Consider the following 20,225-nt stretch of genomic DNA (forward strand, 5'->3'; position numbering starts at 1 on the left):
ATTTGATTTAGGATTTTGAATGGTTTGTTTGTGTTAGGAATTGATTTTGTTGTATTTTTAATTTCATAAGTTTTAATTCATTAATTATTAATGTTGGAGCATTTTAGAAAATGGGGGGAATGGCCCAAAATAAATATTTATAAAATGGAAAAAAAATGCTCAAAAATAAATTTTTGAAAAAAAAAGTTCAATCCGCAAACTGCCTGCACATCCGCAAATCCTATCCGCACAAATCGCAAACAGTTACGGGTTAACCTTTTCCCAAATCACACAAATATAGGCAAATCCAAACCGATTCGCAAATCATCTAAATCCAAACTGTAGACCTATAATGTTGATGTTATATTTGATGTAATCCAAGTCAAGTCCACACATTAATACGAGGGGCCATAGTCAAGTCTACATTTCATGTCAAGTCTACTTTAGGAAAAAATAGCATAAGCTTAGTCTACTTTAGAAAAAGAAAGAAAAAGACTTTTCTTTCATTATTTTCTTATTTATTTATTTTGGTGATAAGATGGTGTTCTACCTAAATGCCAAATTTTGACATATTTTTCTCATTCACAATGAAACTGTGTGGGTAAAAATCTGACCACACTGCAATCTTAGTATCCAGCTGGAGAGCACTGGTAGAATAGATGGCACCTGACTAACTTGCAACAGAAAAAGAAGACTCCGGTGGTGGTTCACCACCCGGGAGTACTCCGATGATCAAGTCATTACTCAATATCTCTCAAAGATAATCAATAGTGCTAAACTCACTAGCTTGAGCATAAAAAGTATACCTTAGACCCATGGGGGTGCCTCTCTTTTATAGCCAACTCAATCCTAGTCCTAATGGAAGCCTAACTTCAATGGACTTAGGATTACTACTAATCTTGGACTCTCAGTAGGATTAGGATAAACTCTATAAGAGTCTTATCTTTACCCAAACTGAAGTCTCCTCACATTCTAGGACTCTTGTTCTTTATCCACTTATCTCGGATTCCGGTATTCTCATTGATAACCTCGGCCCAACCGAGATCATCTCGGCATCATGACTAGGACACGTGGCACCTCGGCTGGCACTTCGGTGACACCTCGGCCACGTGTTGTCATTCAAAAATTATATCCCTACAACTGCCTCCTAGGCTCTATTACCTCGGCATCCTGAGGTGATGGAACCTATATCATTCCCTCAATTTATCACATCGGCTAAGCTTGCTTCATCATCTATTGCCGAAGTCAGAACTCGTTGGCTCAATATGATCGAGACTTATAATCTGCTTTCATCAATACTTTGGATCAAACAACCAAGTTCGTCCAAGTTTTTCAACCGAAACCATCCTCCTAGTCGAGGTATTTGTTTCATTAAATCAAAAACTCCAAGGGTCTGTTTGGTAACGTTTACGTTTCTAGTTTATATTTACAAAAAATTTATAAACTGGTTTTTGTTTATTTTTTGTTTATTTTTAGAAAAACATAAACTACAAACGCGTTTGGTAATTGATAAAATGTTTAAAAAAAATTTAAAAATATAAAAAAGAGTGAAAAATGGCAAGTGGTGGCAAGTAGCGGCGGAAGACGGTGGTGGAAAGTGGTGACAGTGGGTGATGGGTAACGGGTGGTGGTGGGTGATGGCGGGTGGGTGACGGTGGCGGGTGGTGGGTGGTAGCGAGTGGGTGGTAGTGGTGGTGGTGGCGGCGAGTAGTGGGTGGTGGTGGCAGGTGGGTAGCGGATGGCGAGTGGTGGCGGGTAGTAGCGGTGAGTGGGTGACGGTGGCGGGTAGTGGGTGGTAGCGAGTGGGTACTGGTGGTGGTGGTGGTGGGTGGTGGTGGTGGGTGGTGGGTGGCGGATGGTGGGTGGTGGCGGGTGGGTGGTGGTGGCGGGTAGGTGGTGGGTGGTGATGGTGGGTGGGTGGGTGATGGTGGCGGGTAGTGAGTGGTGGGTGGTGGGTGGTGGCGAGTGGGTGGTGATGGCGGGTGGTGGGTGGTGGTGGCAATTGGGTGGCGGATGGCGGGTGGTGGTGGGTGGTGGTGGTGGTGGGTGGGTGGGTGACGGTGGCAGGTGGCAGGTCGTGGTGGTAGGTGGGTGGCAGGTGGGTGGTAGGTGGTGGTGGCGGGTGGGTGGCAGGTGGCTGGTGGCGGTGGGTGTATGGTGGTGGCAGGTGAGTGGTGAGTGGTGGTGGCGGGCGGTGGATGGTAGTGGCGGGTGGTGGGTGGTGGCGGGTGGATGGCAGGTGGGTGGTGGGTGGTAGTGGTGGTGGTGGTAGTGGTAGTGGTAGTGGCGAGGGGTGGGTGGTGGTGACGGGTGGATGGCAGGTGGGTGGTGGGTGGTAGTGGTGGTGGTGAGGGGTGGGTGGTGGTGGTGGCGGCGGGTGGGTGGTGAGTGGTGGTGGCAGGTGGTGGTGGGGGGTGGGTGGTGGTGGTGGAAAATGGTGGCGGGTAGTGGCTAGTGTTGGGTGGTAAAAAAAAAAAAAAACTCAAAACTCAAAACGGAAACACATTTTTTGAGTTTACATTTTTGGACCAAATTTATAAACTGAGACCACTGATTTATAAATCAAAAATTTACCAAACAAGTTTTTATTTGAGTTTTTAAAATTTTTGTAAATATAAACAGAAAACTGAAAACGTAAGTATTACCAAACGGCACCCAAGTGTTTTATCACGCGTATGAACTGGCATGTACAATATTTTAACCGAAACCGTCACGCATCTTTCCTCTACGGAGCTGTGTCTGATATGCGTCATTAAGTCGTCTCGTACTTACTTGCACTGTCTGACAAGCACGTCGTCCCAAGCACCATAATTGCCATTTTGCCGCCATTTCATGCTTTTGATCAAAATCAACCCTCTCAAATTTTCCCTTTGCTGCTTTTGCGAAGCTTTCTGCAACCAGTTTCACTCTCTCCCTCCAGTGAGGCTTTTGCTGATCCTTTCCGATTGCTGCCGTCGTCTGATTTCGGCGATCCTCATACCGACTTCACTTTTTTCTGGTAAGCCACTGTTCCTCCTGGTTTCAATTTTTGTTGCTCTTCAAGAGTTTTTGCTTCATTACTTGTTGCCATTGCTGTTTTGCTCAAGTATTCGATTTCATGAATCATGTATCTCAATGTGTCTATTTCATGATTTTGTTTTTGCCCAAGCCTTGAATACACATATTGTTCACAACTTTCTTGCACTTTTGCCACTGTTCTTGGCCTTGTACCCTTGCATACACTCTATCACAGTGTTCTTGATGATTCACCACTATTCTTGGCTCTAAATTTTCTCTTTTTGTCTTTTCTTGTTGTATTTCTAGATTCTTGCCCTCGTTTCTGTTTTTTGCATAGTTCTAGAACCACGTCCCTTCTTGAAATAGATGTCGAGATAACAGTAAAGAAGCTTCCCCAACTGACTGCCGAGGCTAAACTACCGTCAATCGTCGAAGCAGATCAGTCCGGCGTTCTTGCTTTAGCCTCTAGTTCTTAGGGTCTTCATTCCTGTACTTTTGTTGTCTTTGCATATGTAACTTCTTTGCTTCTGAACAATGTCTGTTGGTCGTCGATGCGCCACTGCTTTGTATTTGAACAAGAAATCACTTTACTAGGTCGAAGTGCTTCTTTTAATGCATGTTTGTATTTTTCTGAGTATTTGAATACTTTCTTCTGCTTATTGCCTGTATGCTTCCCCATACTTTAGATTTTTTTCAACTTTTTTCGAATATATCCTGCAAATCACTTCGGGGTAATACACCTCGAATAAGCATCACTTCGGAATTATCATCAGGTAGACACCTCGGATAAGCATTACTTCGGAATTTTATTTCTACAATTATGTTCTTTAACAGAGGTATTCAAGTGTTGTTTCCTCATTTGTACTTGCCTTCTTTTATACATGCTTCACTTTTCCCAACCTTCTAAGCTTTTAACAAGCTAATTGGTCATCTCGGATGATCATATCTCGGAAAAACATCTTTTAGTGTGATCTCGGCTATACCAAACTTTGTAAATTGCTAAAAAATTTCAACAAGTGATAGACTTCATAATCTTCAACTATTTAAACTTGTAAATTGTTTTAAAATTTCAACAAGTGGTAACATCATCATTCCTTCTCCTTGCCCACTAATGTGAACATAAGTTGCACTTAGGATCACATTATGGAAGTTGGCTTCATGCCACAGTCACAGATCCTTTCTAGCCGATGTGTTCTTCTTTTTACTCTTGTATGGAAAAATAATTTGCATGTCTTCAATTTATACCTTAACTATGTAATCTCCTCGGGGTGTAACACCTCAATTGTACCGACTAATCGGTTTATCTCAGCCTCTGTTTAATACTTGAAAACATTGTAACAAATGTTTTCACAAGTGTTGCTCAAAAATTCGCCACTTTTCTTTTACTTCTTAAGACTTCTGTCTTTCATTATCTTCCAAGTCCTGGCAACATGGTAATCTCGGCAAGTATGTGGATACTTCTTTCAGTACAACCTTGTCTTGACTTGTAAATTTTTCTCAAATTTCAACAAATGTTAAACATCATCTCGGTTTAACTCTGCTTGTAAACTTTTATCAAGTTTCAACAAGCGTTTGAACATTATATCGGTTTAACTCAACTTGTAAATTGTTACAAATTTCAACAAGTGTTTAAACAATGATCTCGGTTTAACTTCAACTTGTAAATTGCTACAAATTTCAACAAGTGTTAAACAATAATCTCGGTTTAACTTCATCTTGTAAATTGCTACAAATTTCAACAAGTGTTAAACATTAATCTCGGTTTAACTTCAACTTGTAAATTGCTACAAATTTCAACAAGTGTTAAACAATAATCTCGGTTTAACTTCAACTTGTAAATTGCTACAAATTTCAACAGGTGTTAAACATCTTTGTCTTCTCTCTGCTCCCTAATTGTGTGTTTCTTTTTTGTCTTCTAGGATCTGGGATGTTGCTCACTGAACTCTTCTCTTCTCGGATTTAAGTGCCGAGCTCTTGTCTTCTGGAATCTTGGATCTGCTCACTCAGGTTGAGCTCTTCTCTTCTTGGACCTATTCATCTAGGCCGAGATCATGTCTTCTAGGATCTGGGATCCGGAATTTGCTCACTTAGGCTGAGCTCTTCTATATTCGAATGTCATCTCCTTGGGAGCCATCTCCTTGGGAGCGCTCATGCCCCCTGCCTTTGCATCCCTTCTGGAAGGCCATCATTCTGTTTATGTCGACACATTCTCCATCTTTGCCAAACTCGTTGTTTCCACTACGTGGATCTTGTACGATGATGGCCATCTATTCTCCTTTCTTTCCCACAGACGGCGCCAAATTGTGTGGGTGAAAATCTGACCACATTGCAATCTTAGTATCCAGCTGGAGAGCACTGACAGAATAGATGGCACCTGACTAACTTGCAACAGAAAGAGAAGACTCCGGTGGTGGTTCGCCACCCGGGGGTACTCCGACGATCAAGTCAGTACTAAAGATAATCAATAGTGCTAAACTCACTAGCTTGAGCATAAAAAGCATACCTTAGACCTATAGGGGTGCCTCTCTTTTATATAGCCAACTTAATCCTAGTCCCAATGGAAGCCTAACTTCAATGGACTTAGGATTACTACTAATCTTGGACTCTCAGTAGGATTAGGATAAACTCTCTAAGAGTCTTATCTTTACCCAAACTAAAGTCTCCTCCCATTCTAGGACTCTTGTTTTTATCCGCTTATTTCGGATTCCGGTATTCTCGTTGATAACCTCGGCCTAACCGAGATCATTTCAGCATCATGACCAAGACACGTGGCACCTCGGTTGGCACTTCGTTGACACCTCGGCCACGTGTTGTCATTAAAAAATTATGTCCCCACAGAAACTTACTAATGGCATTTAAATTTTTTTTTTTTTTTTGGTATGAAAAAAATAAAAGAAATAGCTAGTACACCAATCACATTACTAAAATTCAACATTTTGATACTATAATAATATCAAAATTTAACGTCTTACCATTTATATTTTTACTAATATTGTGGTGATACATCAAATAATAAAATATGATTTCTACTAATATTGGTGATATATAAAGGGTTGGCCTAGTAAGTATAACTTGGGATAATTTTTTTTTTTTTTTTTTTTTTTTTTTTTTTTTTTTTTTTTGAAGACTAGTTTATACAAGATATTTACTTTGACTTTAAATAAGTCCGTGCAAATAAACTGTAGGATTGGTCCTCCAAAATTAATTAAGGTGCACCTAATCTAACTTGAGCATTTAGTTATCAAAACAAAAAATAATAAATAAAGTAAGATAAGAAAATAAGTTACCATAACATTATGGGCAAATTACACTTAGAAGCCCTGCAATCCACTTTATCTCATGACATTTAAAACGTAACAGTCAACTATTTAAACTTCCGATCAAGGTTCAATCTAACACATCTCAATCGACATTAAGGGCTGATTTGGGATCTTTAAAAAAAATCAAAAAATTAAAAAATTATCAAAAAAATTTAAAAGTTATTACTATTAATAAAAAAAAATATAAAAAAATTAATATATATAATATTAAACTACAAATCAACTTCATGCCACTTTAGGTACTGACGTGAAAGAAAAAGCAGTGAAAGGAAAAAAAAAATTACATATATATATTCACTAAGTTGGATGGTAATGTTGGGCCCATAGGGGGCCAACCACGGGTCCCTTTTTGATAATTCGAACCGTTCAATATGTAGAACTCGTCTAATACTATATGCTTGTAAAAAATCATGTCTATTGAATATCGCTAACTATATGATCAAATCAGTTTTGTATAAAAAATAGATGGTGTTATAGTTAACAGTTGACAAAAAAAACTAGCACGATCAGATAGCTATCGATATCCAATCAACGTGATTTTTTACAAGCATATAGTACTCGAAGAGTTCTACACATTGAACGGTTCTGATTAGTAAAACGGGACCCGTGGTGGGCCCCACAGGCAGAAGAACACCGTCCAATTAAAATCTGAAAAGGATGCGATCTTTTCCCATCTCCTAACCAGCCAACTGCACTGCCCAACTTGTACGGCCTACTTCACTAACTTCTCCTACATACTTATTTATACAATTTTTTAATATACATTTTTTCGTACAAAGTCAAAAAGTTAACCCAAACATCCATATTTTTTTTCTCAACTTTTTAGTCTAAAGACAAAAAATGCACTTATTTAGAACACTCCAAACAACCGCTAAATCAGCAGACGAAAAATTATTATAAAATTGGGTATTGCTTTTTTATCTATAAAAAAAGTAATCAACACTTGTTAGCAAAATAAAGAGTAATCAACATTTGTTAACAAAGTAAACAAATAAAATAAAGAATAATCAACACTTGTTAACAAATTAAACCAAATACAAGTAATCAACATTTGTTAACAAAGTAAACAAAAAACAGAGTAACTAACAAATTTTGTAATGAAGTCCAAAAGTTTAAAATTAAAAAAATAATAATAATAAAAAAAAACCATAATTAACACTTTTTTAAGAAAACCAATAATTGAAGTATCAAGAGATAACAGTGTAATTATGTTGAAAGTGTTAAATTAATTGAATTTAAAAAAAAAAAAAATCTTTAGGGGAGGTGAGGGTAATGGTAATTTACGATGACATTATTGTTTTGGTTATAAATCTCAATTAGGAGACAAATGGTGTTATGAACCAAAGTGGCTACTTGTATTGGAAGCCTTGTTTACATTTGTAGTCTCTACGACTCTCGTGGTGGCCAACAGAAATTTAAGGTTCTGTTTCCTTGTTAAACCAGTGTGTGTGTGTATCCATGTTTAGGGGAAGGCTCCTCTTTGCTGCTGGTTACATAAGCCTTCTTGTTCATGTTCTCTTTTGTGTAAATTGTTGTAATTCTTCTTCTTGTGGAGATATCCATAACATCACTTTCCCCTTTCGACTCAAATCCGACCCAGTTGATAATTGTGGATACAAGAATGTGGAACTTGAGTGCGAAAACAATCGGACAGTAGTATACTTGTTTTCTGGTGAATACTACGTGCAGGCCATCAACTACCATGAAACTGGCTTCGGCACCATCAGCCTGGTGGATGTGGGGATACAGAGGAATAATTGCTCTTCTCTTCCTCTTCATTCTTTAACTCCTACTAAATTTCCTAAAATAGTAGGTCCCATAGATTACTATATTTATCCAGTATCATTTGTAGCGTTAGTGAGTTGTGAAAAGCCAGTGAAATCTCCTCTCTACATAGACACTACGGCCATGTTTGTTTGGGCGGACTGGATTAGTATTCCCATGACTAATAGTCCTAGGACTACGAATCCGTTGGATTATGTATCCTATCTTAACTAATAGTCAAGTTTAAAATAATTAGTCCCTACTTCAATTGTTTAACTAAACATCGGATTAATAATTTTATTGGACTATTAGTCCAATCCCAAGCTCATGTCCACCCAAACAAACATGACCTACTAGTAATATTAGTACTGCTTTCTGTGAAAACAAAGGAGGACGAGGAGGAGGTGGAGAAGGAGGAGTCAGAGGTTCATCATCGTCGAAAAAGCATTCATACGTTCTGGTCGGAAACCATTCTCTTGAAAGGCTCTATTCTCTTGATTGGTCAGATGTTGCAAACTTATGCAGCGTCGACATGCTTTTTCCGATGAGGTTGCGGCTTCCAGATGGTCGTTTAATAGAACGTAACATGACGAGCTTGTTGGAGGTCCACAACGCGTTGGCTGATGGATTTGATCTTTACTGGTCTGTCAACAACTACGAATATTGCAGACTTCAGGCGCATTGCTACTCCAATCGTACTCAAAATTACACGGCCGCCGTTTGCCATGGTCTACGTGGGTTTTCGGCCTTTCTAGGTGCGTACGTCCAAGACACCCTTTTTTTTAATCTTATTTTATTATTTTTTTTATTTTTATAATGAACATTTTATTATTATCAAATACAAAAATATGGAGAAATAATCTCTTATAACAAAATAAATATTGAGTTTTTAATTTTATCAATTTAAATCTTAATTTCTATAAAAAAAAAAAATCTCAATATAAGTTATTTGCTTATTTTTGTTAAGTAAAACTGAAAAAAAAAATGATATTTTAATTATTAAAATCAATGTAAATCTATATAAAATGTCTAAAACATTTTTTTCCACCAATTTTACTAAAATGGACAAATAATTTAGTTTGAAAATAAATCAAAAGATTTAGAGTTTAAATTAATAAAATTAAAAATATACAATTTATTTTGTTATAAGGGTAGAACCTTGCCTTATTTTTGTAATTTTTTCAAATAATATTACATGGAGTTGCTTATAATTTGCATCTCTAAAAAAATGCACATGCTATACACTTTCATTATTTTTTTTAATAAAATTTCGTAACATGAATTATAACATGTCATAATTTGTCTCACCACAAAAGTTATTAAAACTTTTCTCTCCTTAAAATGTTATAACAAAAATTACAAAGTATCATAACAAAAATCACAAAGTATCACAATTTCACCATTCATAACTTTAAAATGCACACTATAAATTTATTATTTGTAACTTTACCACAAAGTATCATATTACATATTACATTCATAACTTTCATTTCTTACCATATATACCTTTTTAGGAATGTACGCTATACATTTTTTTCAATATTACAATAAAATTCAATACACGTACCTACATACAATTATGAAAAGAAAAAAGAAAAAAAAAATTATCCTTCAATAACAAAACATAATGTATGCATAAAAACCCTCACTATATGTGTATGTGTAGAATTTATTTTGAAATAAGAAATTACACTTGAAAAGTGAGTTTTTCTATTCTACATATTAGTGATGAGCTGATATCACGCTTACAAAAATACAAGAGATACACATGGTGTATCTTTATTTGTAGCTATTCAAAGCATGGTTATCAGAATCTCGATCCGGATCTTACGATCTTACGATTTTACGATCCGTTTGAATGCAATCGATCCGGATCATGTAAAAAACACCTTATAAGTAGGATCTTTCGATCCTAGTAGTGGGATCTTATAGGATCGTAGAATCCCGATCCGAATCCGATCCTATCCGATACAATTTACAAGCCTTGTTTTGTATTGTATGACATATTTTGTTGTAAATTTTATATTTGTTGTCTAAATATCAATTTATGTTGTCAAAATAAATAATAAAAATTAAGTAGTATTGAATCAAATAGACTAAGAAAAACAAACTAGGAAACAAATATTCAAATATTGCGGTAATTTAAGAAAATTAAATAGTTGGAAAAACAAACTTAACTTTAGCGGAGTCTAAGAAGAGTAAGATGATTGTAACTTTATCCCAATTTCTGGAGAAATTATTTTTGTGACTCGAATCCGCTCCACCAGGGATGCTAACGACAAACCTTATCATTCGACTAAGCTACTCTTTTGATTTCTTAATCTATTTTCATATCCAATTTTGTTAAATATTTTTTCTTCACTTTTTATGCATTATTGTACATTGTAAAGTATTTTGTTATAGAATTCTTCTTCTTCTTCACCTTCTTTTTTGATAAAATACAGAACTTTTACCATCGAGTTTTCTATTGCATAATATTATATGTACATTTTACATGGAGTATTACATTTTTCACAATATCTTCACTTCTTTTTAATAAAATATTGGTTCATTTTGTGTGTACTTTATAAGAAATATTTATTTAAATTAAATTATTATGTAATTTGTCTTTTTCGGTAGGATCTTACGATCCTCGATCCGATTTTACGATCCGATCCTATAAACACTTCCAACGATCCAACGTAGGATCCCGATTTTAACAACCTTGATTCAAAGTTCTGCATAGTTTATTTGTACAAATTCAAAAAAAAGAAGCTAGATGGAACACATAATGTTGAAATAATAGACAATACGAGGTTGTAAATTTAAATGAGGAATCAGGCTTTAGGCTCAACTAGTTAATTTCTTCTACTAGTTCTACCAGTCTCATGTTCTCGTTTTCACATTAATATACTCTGTATTTTAAGGGGACTAGTAATGTTTTTGATCACTAACACTATTTATTCTTTCAAAAATGGCAGATGGGTTGAAACGTCGCTTGAAGTGTAAGTATTCCCCTCTCCTCCATCTATGTCTGTTTCATTTCTAAGCAATCACATAACGTTTATTTCAAATTTTGTCTAGAAGAAAACACAAAAAGCTCCCCTGCGCCGGACACAGCCTCCGTAATACTGATTCATTTTCTCAACTATTTCACAAATCCGTGTGAAACTTAAATGTTGACTTGCTTGATTTGATCATTCTAGAATTGTTTTAAAAATTTATAGTGCAAATTATGATTTTCACCCTCTAACTTTTATTCTTATGTTTTATTTTTTACTTATTTAAAATAGTCGGTGACAAAGAAACACATTAAAACAAGTGTGTATGTCCAAATCACCTTTTTTTTTAATCTTATATTATTTTTATTTTTATTTTTATAATGAACATTTTATTATTATCAAATAAAAAAATATGGAGAAATTATCTCTTATAACAAAATAAATATTGAGTTTTTAATTTTATCAATTTAAATCCTAATTTCTATAAATAAAAAAAAATCTCAATCTAAATTATTCGCTTATTTTTGTTAAGTAGAACTTAGCAAAAAATGATAATTTAATCATTAAAAGCGATGCAAATTTATATAAAATGTCTAAAATACTTTTTTATGCCAATTTCACTTATAAAAAATGGGTAGATAATTAAGATTGAAAATAAATCAATAGATTTAGAATTTAAATTGATAAAATTAAAAATGTACAATTTATTTTGTTATAAGGATAGAACCCAACCTTATTTTTGTAATTTTTTCAAATAATATTACATGGAGTTGCTTATAATTTGCATCCCTAAAAAGGTGTATATGTTATACACTTCGTTACTTTTTTATAAAATTTCGTAACATGGATTATAAAATGTCATAATTTTTCTCATCACAAAAGTTACTAAAACTTTTCCAACAATGATTCATCCCACTAAAAACATCACCACTAATAGCACTAATGCATTAAAAAAGTAAAAAAAAAAAAAAAAATACAACTCCAAAACCAAAACATCACATCATTAATGGCGGGACCCACTGCCACCTAATTAGTGGGAGCACTAATTAGTGCTCCCAAGCATTTTTCAAACTTTTCTCTCCTTAAAATATCATAACAAAAATTACAAAGTCAACAAAAATCACGAACTATCACAATTTCACCGTTCATAACTTTAAAATGCACCTCATAAATTTATGATTTGTAACTTTACCACTAAGTATCATATTACATATCACAAACATTCATGACTTTCCTTTCTTAGCAGATACACCTTTTTAGGGTCGTACGCTATACATTTTTTTTTTTCTATATTACAATAAAATTCAATACATGTACCTACATACAATTATGAAAAAAAAAAAAAAAAAATTTATCCTTCAATAACAAAATATAATGTATGCATTAAAACCCTCACTATATGTATATGTGTAGAATTTATTTTGAAATAAGAAATTACATTTGAAAAGTGAGTTTTTCTATTCTACATATTAGTGATGAGCTGATATCACCCTAACAAAAATACAAAAGATACACATGGTGTATCTTTATTTGTAGAAATTCAAAGTTTTGCATAGTTTATTTGTACAAATTCAAAAACAAGAAGCTAGATGGAACACATAATTTTGACATGATAGACAATACAAGGTTGTAAATTTAAATGAGGGATCAGGCTTTGCGCTTAACTAATTAATTTCTACTAGTTTCTATCAGTCTCTTGCTTTCCTACTCACATTAATATCCTTTGTAGTCCAAGGGGACTATTTTTTATCTCTAACTATTTAATCTTTCAAAAATTGCAGCTGACTTGAAATATTTCTTGAAACATGGCTTGTGGAGTAAGTATTCCCCCCTCCTCCATCTATATCTGTTTCATTTCTAAGCAATCACACAAGGTTTATTTCGAAATTTTTCTGGAAGGAAACACAAAAAGCTCCCCTGGGCCGGACACCACCTTCATAATACTGATTCAATTTCTCAATTATTTCACAAATCTGTGAAACTTAAATTTGACTTGCTTGATTTGATCATTCTAGAATTGTTTTAAAAATTTATAGTGCAAATCATCATTTTCACCCTCGGACTTTTATTCTTCTATTTTTATTCTTATGTTTTATTTTTTACTTATTTAAAATAGTCGGTGACCGAGAAACACATTAAAACAAGAGATTTTTTTTTTTTTTTTCTTTCATAGATCGGCATTAAAACAAGAGTTAGAAATCTGATACTTGATCAATGTAATTAGAAGATATTCAAAAAACAAGGGAACAAATTGTTTGCACTCCAAAATCTCTGGACTGGAGAGTGTTGTTCGAGTTCATGGGGCTCATCCCAAGTTTTATTTCGATAATTTGAATAATTTATTTTGTAGAACCCTTCATGTATATTATTCACAAATTAAAAAATCTAATAATTACAATCTATTCAATTTATTGAAATGTCTCCAAAAAATAGATGATAAGTATATTTTTTAAAATAGACTATCTATTTTATTTTTATTTTTTTGTGACAAACACAATAAATTAAACAAGTTTGGATTATCAGATTGAATTATTATTATTATTATTATTTTGATAGATGATATATACATGCAAGATCTTACAAAATTGATGATTTAAATTGTCGAAATAGAACCTATGGCAGGTCTCACAAGTCCGAATAGTATCTGGACAGAAGGATAGTCCAGCCACAAAAGCTAAGTGAAACTATGAGAGTGTAATTACCCTGGAATATACATTGGGGTTTTTTTTTTCTAAATAAAAAAGTATGGTATGCAGTTAATCCGCAAGATCATTTTGAAAGTACAAAATTCGTATTGTACAAATTGAAAAACAAGAAGCCAAATGGAACACTAGTTTGTAAAATTAAAGGAGAAATCAGGCTTTGGGATTGACCTTTTATCTCCTAGTAGTTAATTTTCACTAGTTTCTATCAATCTCCTGCTCTGTTTTTTCTTCTTTTTTAATTTGTTTATTTTCTTGATGGGGGACTCATGCTCTGTTTTTCACCCCTTAATTGTTGTGCTTATGTGAAAATAAAATTCTAGTAAACTAATCATTTCATTTCACTTTCATATCAATGAATCAAATATGAATAATGTTAGATTTGTCACATTTTTATATCACTTTTAATCTACCACATTATGTGTCAACACTTCATTGAAAATAGATACAATTGATAGGTCCTGTTATCTACATTCCAAGGAATAGTAATGCTTTGGTTTATAACACTGTTTATCTCTTTCAAAAAATGCAGATCAGTTGGATGCCGACTTCATGCGTAAGTATTATCCCTTCTCCATTCACATTTGTTTCAAAGTCATTACAACAATATGAGAGTGAAATTTTTATTGCAAAAAATATATAGGAATTAATTCATGTTGTTGTGATGATAGTCATTAAAAGGATGTTTTGAAAAGTCAAAAAACAAGACTTTTAATGACAAAAATTTATAAATGTCGCTAATAAGTGCATTGTAGTAACAAAATAATTTGATTCCAAAAAAAAAAATTTGGAGACAAATTTTGGTGGTGAAATGATAATATTAATGTTCAAATTCTGTTGTTAAAAATATAATAATGATACTTCTGACAACCAAAATATTTCTTTCTTTCCTAACAAGTACTGTACTTTTATCTATAAATCTTTAAAATCTTAATTTATTGTAGTGAGCAATCACATAATATTTAATTCAAAAGTTCCTTATTCATTTTCAAAATTTTGTTGCTAAAAACTTTGTTTTTGACTTTTCAGAACAATATTTTAACAATTATTCTTGCGACAACAGGAATTAATATCTTTTGTAACAAAATTTTTATTTTTACAGACCAAAAATATTAATTCTTAAAACTCTTATATGTTGTGGTGCAATTTTATCATACCAATGTTCAAATTGTTGGATCTCACCCGGTTACTTTTCTCATTCCTATCAAGAGGCTTTTGATCATTTTGATAATTAAGACTAATTGAATATTTCATTATGGTTAGTTTTAAGGCGGTGTGTCTTTAAACTTCCAGATTCATCGATTGCTCCTTCTGAGTGTTCATGTGAGTTCCTTTTTCGTTTCTGGATTTTAGTTTAATTTATTTGTAATTTTTCTTCATGTCGGCTGATTTTTGTTTAATTTTTCTTATAGTTCGTAATTGGGGTTACGATCTCAAAATCGCAGGTAAATTACTCCCCTTTTTAACTGGAAAAAGTTATTTTGTCAATTAATTTTGAGGTGGATTAGGATTGGGCACCGACCTGATGGGCTGTCAAGCTTGTGTTTTTTAAGACTTACGATTGATATTCAAGCTCACAAGTTGGGTTAGGATGACTTTTCAAGCCCGCTTAATGGGTTGGATTTAGGAATGTTTCTTGTGGCCTGATTTGACCCAATTGTTAACATATATTATGACAAATGTTATATACCATATGCCCCCATAATTTCAACATTTATAGTATTTGATTATGACCTATTATGGTATTAATTATTACTTAATTATATAACTTAGTTATATATATTGTGGTGTTAGTTATGACTAATTATAATATTAATTATTATATTATTTTAGTTATGATTCAAATTTTTTTTCGTTATATCTTATGTGGTGTTTGGTTATAATTTTTTATTTTTATTTTTATAACTTCCATAGAATTGAGTTATGACATTTGTGGGTATGAAATCCACAAATATTATAACTCGTTTATAGTACACACCTTTTTACCATAATATTACCTATTAATGTGTATATACTTATAGTAAATTTATACCTAGGATATGGCTTGATCTTTAGTTTTTGTGGATATAAAATTATTAATTATAAGTTTTATAATATTAGTTTTTATTTAATATATGGGCTTGTTGGTGGGCTCGGGATTGTAATAGTTTAGGGCTAAGACTTCTATGCCCGAAGTCAGAGTAGGTTGGACTTGGGCACAAGAGTTTTCTATATATTTCTTAACTTAAATCCAACTGAGTCTGAACCTGACCGGATGTTTGTCCACCACTAGGGTAAATACTTCTAAATTCTAACAATGGCAGGACAAAAAATGATTTTTAATTAGTCATCTTGTGATTTTTATATACAGGAGTAATCCTTTTGGCAAGAATTTTATTTGCCTTATGTGCGTTTGCATTTTTAATCCGTAAGTTTAAGAGAAGGCATTTATCGATGTTCGATAACATTGAAGGTTATCTACGAAGTCAAAATCGCCTCATGCCAATTAGCTACTCTTACTTAGATATTAAAAAGATGGCCAAAGGTTTCAAGGACAAGTTGGGAGAAGGAGGCTATGGTTCTGTCTACAAAGGAAAGCTTAGAAGTGGTCATCTTGTAGCGATAAAAGTATTGGGCAAGCCCAAAGCCAATGGACAAGAATTTATCAATGAAGTTGCTACCATAGGAAGGATTCATCATGTTAATGTGGTTCAGCTAATTGGATATTGCGCAGAGAGATCTAAGAGAGCTCTTATATATGACTTCATGCCAAATGGGTCTTTGGAAAAGTATATATTTTCTCAAGAAGGATATATACCATTGAGTTGTAAGCAAATGTATGAGATTTCTCTAGGAGTGGCTCGCGGGATTGAATATTTACATCGGGGTTGTGACATGCAAATTTTGCATTTTGATATCAAGCCTCACAACATTTTGCTTGATGAGAATTTTACTCCAAAAGTTTCCGACTTTGGGCTTGCAAAATTGTATTCAACTGATGATAGCATTGTGACTTTGACTGCAGCAAGGGGGACAATGGGTTATATGGCTCCAGAGTTATTCTACAAAAATATTGGAGGCGTTTCATATAAAGCTGATGTTTACAGTTTTGGAATGTTGTTGATGGAAATGACTGGTAGGAGGAGGAATTTGAATGCCTTTGCTGATCATACAAGCCAAATTTACTTTCCTACTTGGATTTATGATCAATTCAAAGAAGGAAGGGACATAGAAATGGGAGAGATTAATGAGGAGGAAGGGGTGATGGTGAAGAAGATGATAATTGTGGCTTTGTGGTGCATACAAATGAAGCCTAGTGACCGTCCTTCGATGAACAAAGTTGTAGAAATGCTTGAAGGGAATGTTGAACAATTGCAGATGCCTCCCAAACCTTTTCTATGCCCACAAGAGATGCCAACTGAAGATAATAAAATTGACACAAATCCTACAGATTTGCCTATGCCATTAGGTGAATGTATAAATTCCATCACTTTGAATGTAAGTGAACCTTAAATGGTTTCATATCAAATGCTTCATATTTAAGTAAATTATATTTGTTGGCATCCTCTGTTGCTTATGTATTATTGAGGCAGCCTTATTAAACATATGATGGGGAAACTATATATGCATCATTAGATTAAATTTTTGTACGAAAACTTAGTATTTCGTTTAGATAGCTTCCGTTGGATTGCATTTCAATTTTTCTTGAAAAGATTTTCCTTGTTAAAACTAGCTTGATTGGAACTATGCAAGTATAAATTTTTGTTTAATTTGGATTCATTTGTCATTGTTTAGAAATATTGCTTTGACACTGTACAACACCTAAAATTTTTAATTGGAAGTTATGGCATTTACAATAAAGAGAAATAAATTAAATATACAAAATATAATTTAAACGTGATTCGGCAATATGGTTACTTTCATAGAAGAAAGGAGATCAAATCCACTACATGGAATAAAAATTGCAAAACTTTGAACATCTAAACTTAACCAATCTACAACAAAAACCCTAACAAAAAATATAATATATACCTCTAAAACTTTGGATCAGACCTCAGACCTCTGCATGGGCCTAGGTGAAGCATGATTTGGTTTTTTACTCCTATTTTCAACTTCAACCCTCCACTTCTATAAAAAGCCCCTTATAGTAATTTTGAATATGTAGTAAAAATGTAAGACATATCACAACAAAAGCTTTCACCTTAAACCAAAAAAGTAAGTTGGAAAAAATAAAGATGAATTTTCCATAAAAAAATCTTTTAAAAGATCAGCATTTTATACCATGATAATATCTAGGAAAATATTTAGTTACATTTTTTTCTTTTTAACCTCATTAATCCTTGGGAATTTGTACAGATTTAGTGGTCTTGCTTTGCTTAGGCAGTTGGCTTGTAAGTCAGCTTCCAACTCTCTATCTCAAATCTATTTGAACAGCTACCTTTTTTTTACTTAGTTCTTAATTCTACAGTAATTAGCTGCATTCACTTTTTTTTCTTCTTGTACTGTGTCCATACCAGGGATGGACCCGGGGAGGGGGGGGGGGAGACGACCGCCCCCTCCCAAAGTTTTGAAAAAACTCCTTAGATATAGTAATAAAATTACAAATATTTTACAATTATATAGGTTCGCCACCCCAAAGTTTTTGCACAAAATTTAAGAACCGCCTCCTCATAAATTTTGTATAAAATTTTTAATTTTTTTTTTGATAAATACTAAAAAATAATAATAATAATAACGATAATAATAACAATAATAATAATAATAATAATTTATTTTTTAAGTATGATTACTTTCTTATTTTAAATTTAGTAATGTTAAAATAATTGAGAATTTATTTATTAATATGTTAAAGTCTTTTTTGTCTGATTAGGGCCCAAATTTTTTAGTTGTTTGCTTATAACTAAATTAAAAAAAAAAATGATTACTCAAGAAGATACAAATCACAATCATATATAGGCAATAGTAACCTACCTGGAGCAGTCATCATATATTCAAAACAAAAAAGCTTCTCTTCTTTCTCTTATTTCACAACTGATGAACCCAAATCATTAGAACTAGTGACCCAAAACACAATCTCTCTCTCGTGCATCGTGAGTCTTCTGGCGTTCAAGATCGTGATTCATCGACACACACACACACACACACACTCTCTCTCTCTCTCTCTCTCTCTCTCTCTCTCTCTCTCAGAGTTAGAATTTATTATTTGGGAAAAAAAGATTGGACTATGAACTTGGTAATGCTGGTTATGGAACCATTTGTGTAATTCTCAATCATCTATTTATACTTTTGTATTACATTTCTATTGTCAACTATTGAGCACAACTTTAGATGCTTAGGTAGATATGTAGAGCAAATAATTGCTTTTTTGAAAATTAATATGGATTTACTATAACATATCAAATTGTATTTTGATAATATTTTGTAATTATATACGATGAAAGGAAACATCTAATTATATATTTTTGTGATATTTGGGTAGATATTGATATTGTCTATCACATGTTCATTACAAATTTTTTGATTGCATGTACACTCGCCCCCCAGACATTAAAATCCTGCATCCGTCCCTGGTCCATACTCGACTCTCCAACACTACTAACGCTTTAGAATATTTATATATAAAAAAAATCTTTATATTTTAGTTTTTAGGATAATGAAAAATGAAAAAATAAATTTATTTAAATGAAAAATATTTTTTAGTTTTAAAAAGTGTAAATTATTTTGGAATTAAAGTTTTAATAATTCCATCCCAATCACTGCCAATATGATTTTTTCCAATAATAACCTATACTCAAATATTTAAGAGAAGGATTATTTGAATTTTCAAAACAACACTAGTGAGTTCAAAAAACGTCCAAAATTATAGCAATACTCTCTGCGGTGTAGTGCCGTATAATTTGACGAAAAAATTATAACCAAATTGTGGATGGTGACATATTTATTATCGGTAATCAAACCGCAGCTTAAATAGTTTTAACTTGTTAGTTAATTTAAAAATAATTTTAAATAATTATCAAACGTATGCATATAATATATAATACTATAACACTAATTTGCAACAAATTCTTCATCTCAAATATCACTCACATTTATTTTTAATTTTATATTTCATTGGAAATAAATAAATATATATTATGTATATGTGTATTAACTATGACTAACGGTAGGGCTATATAAAATACTACATAATCTGTTCAAACCGCCCAATCCTCACCAATTCCTCTACTAACCGCAGATTAAATTTTGAAATTTATATTTGCCCTCAAAACTACTCCGTTATAGTTAATGCATACATTTTTTTTAATCTCTAATAAAATATCAAAATAAAAATGAGTGTGAGAGAGATTAATGTGAAATTTGTTGCAAATTAGTAGTTATATTTATGAAAAATTAGTTTGTATTATGTATATGAAATGTATTATGCAACTTAATGTTATATATTATGCAAATAGTTGATAATTGTTTAAGAATATTCTTCAAGCAACTAGCAAATTGAAAACGCC

The 20,225-nt window shown here is 33.0% G+C and overlaps 1 protein-coding gene across 1 annotated transcript; it reads left to right on the forward strand.

Moving 5' to 3' along the window:
- Positions 1 to 11,013: 11,013 nt before the first annotated feature.
- On the forward strand, positions 11,014 to 17,270 carry LOC145797583 (rust resistance kinase Lr10-like). The gene is made up of 6 exons (XM_082884965.1): positions 11,014 to 11,044; positions 12,823 to 12,858; positions 14,276 to 14,299; positions 15,007 to 15,066; positions 15,156 to 15,188; positions 16,094 to 17,270. Exons 1-6 carry the CDS (start codon positions 11,014 to 11,016, stop codon positions 17,233 to 17,235), a joined length of 1,326 nt encoding a protein of 441 aa, XP_082741091.1. The 3' UTR covers positions 17,236 to 17,270.
- The last annotated feature ends 2,955 nt before the right edge of the window (positions 17,271 to 20,225 follow it).

The sequence above is a fragment of the Camellia sinensis genome, chromosome 8 (assembly GCF_055761805.1).
Source record: "Camellia sinensis isolate YWXY chromosome 8, ASM5576180v1, whole genome shotgun sequence".
NCBI lineage: Eukaryota > Viridiplantae > Streptophyta > Magnoliopsida > Ericales > Theaceae > Camellia > Camellia sinensis.

Excerpts from the sequence above, each read along its gene's own strand:
- LOC145797583 (XM_082884965.1), top strand. The coding sequence starts at position 11,014 with ATGGCAGATGGGTTGAAACGTCGCTTGAAGT. Across the intron at positions 12,859-14,275 it reads CTTGAAACATGGCTTGTGGA|ATCAGTTGGATGCCGACTTC; the intron begins GTAAGTATTCCC and ends CAAAAAATGCAG. Across the intron at positions 15,067-15,155 it reads TGCTCCTTCTGAGTGTTCAT|TTCGTAATTGGGGTTACGAT; the intron begins GTGAGTTCCTTT and ends TTTTTCTTATAG.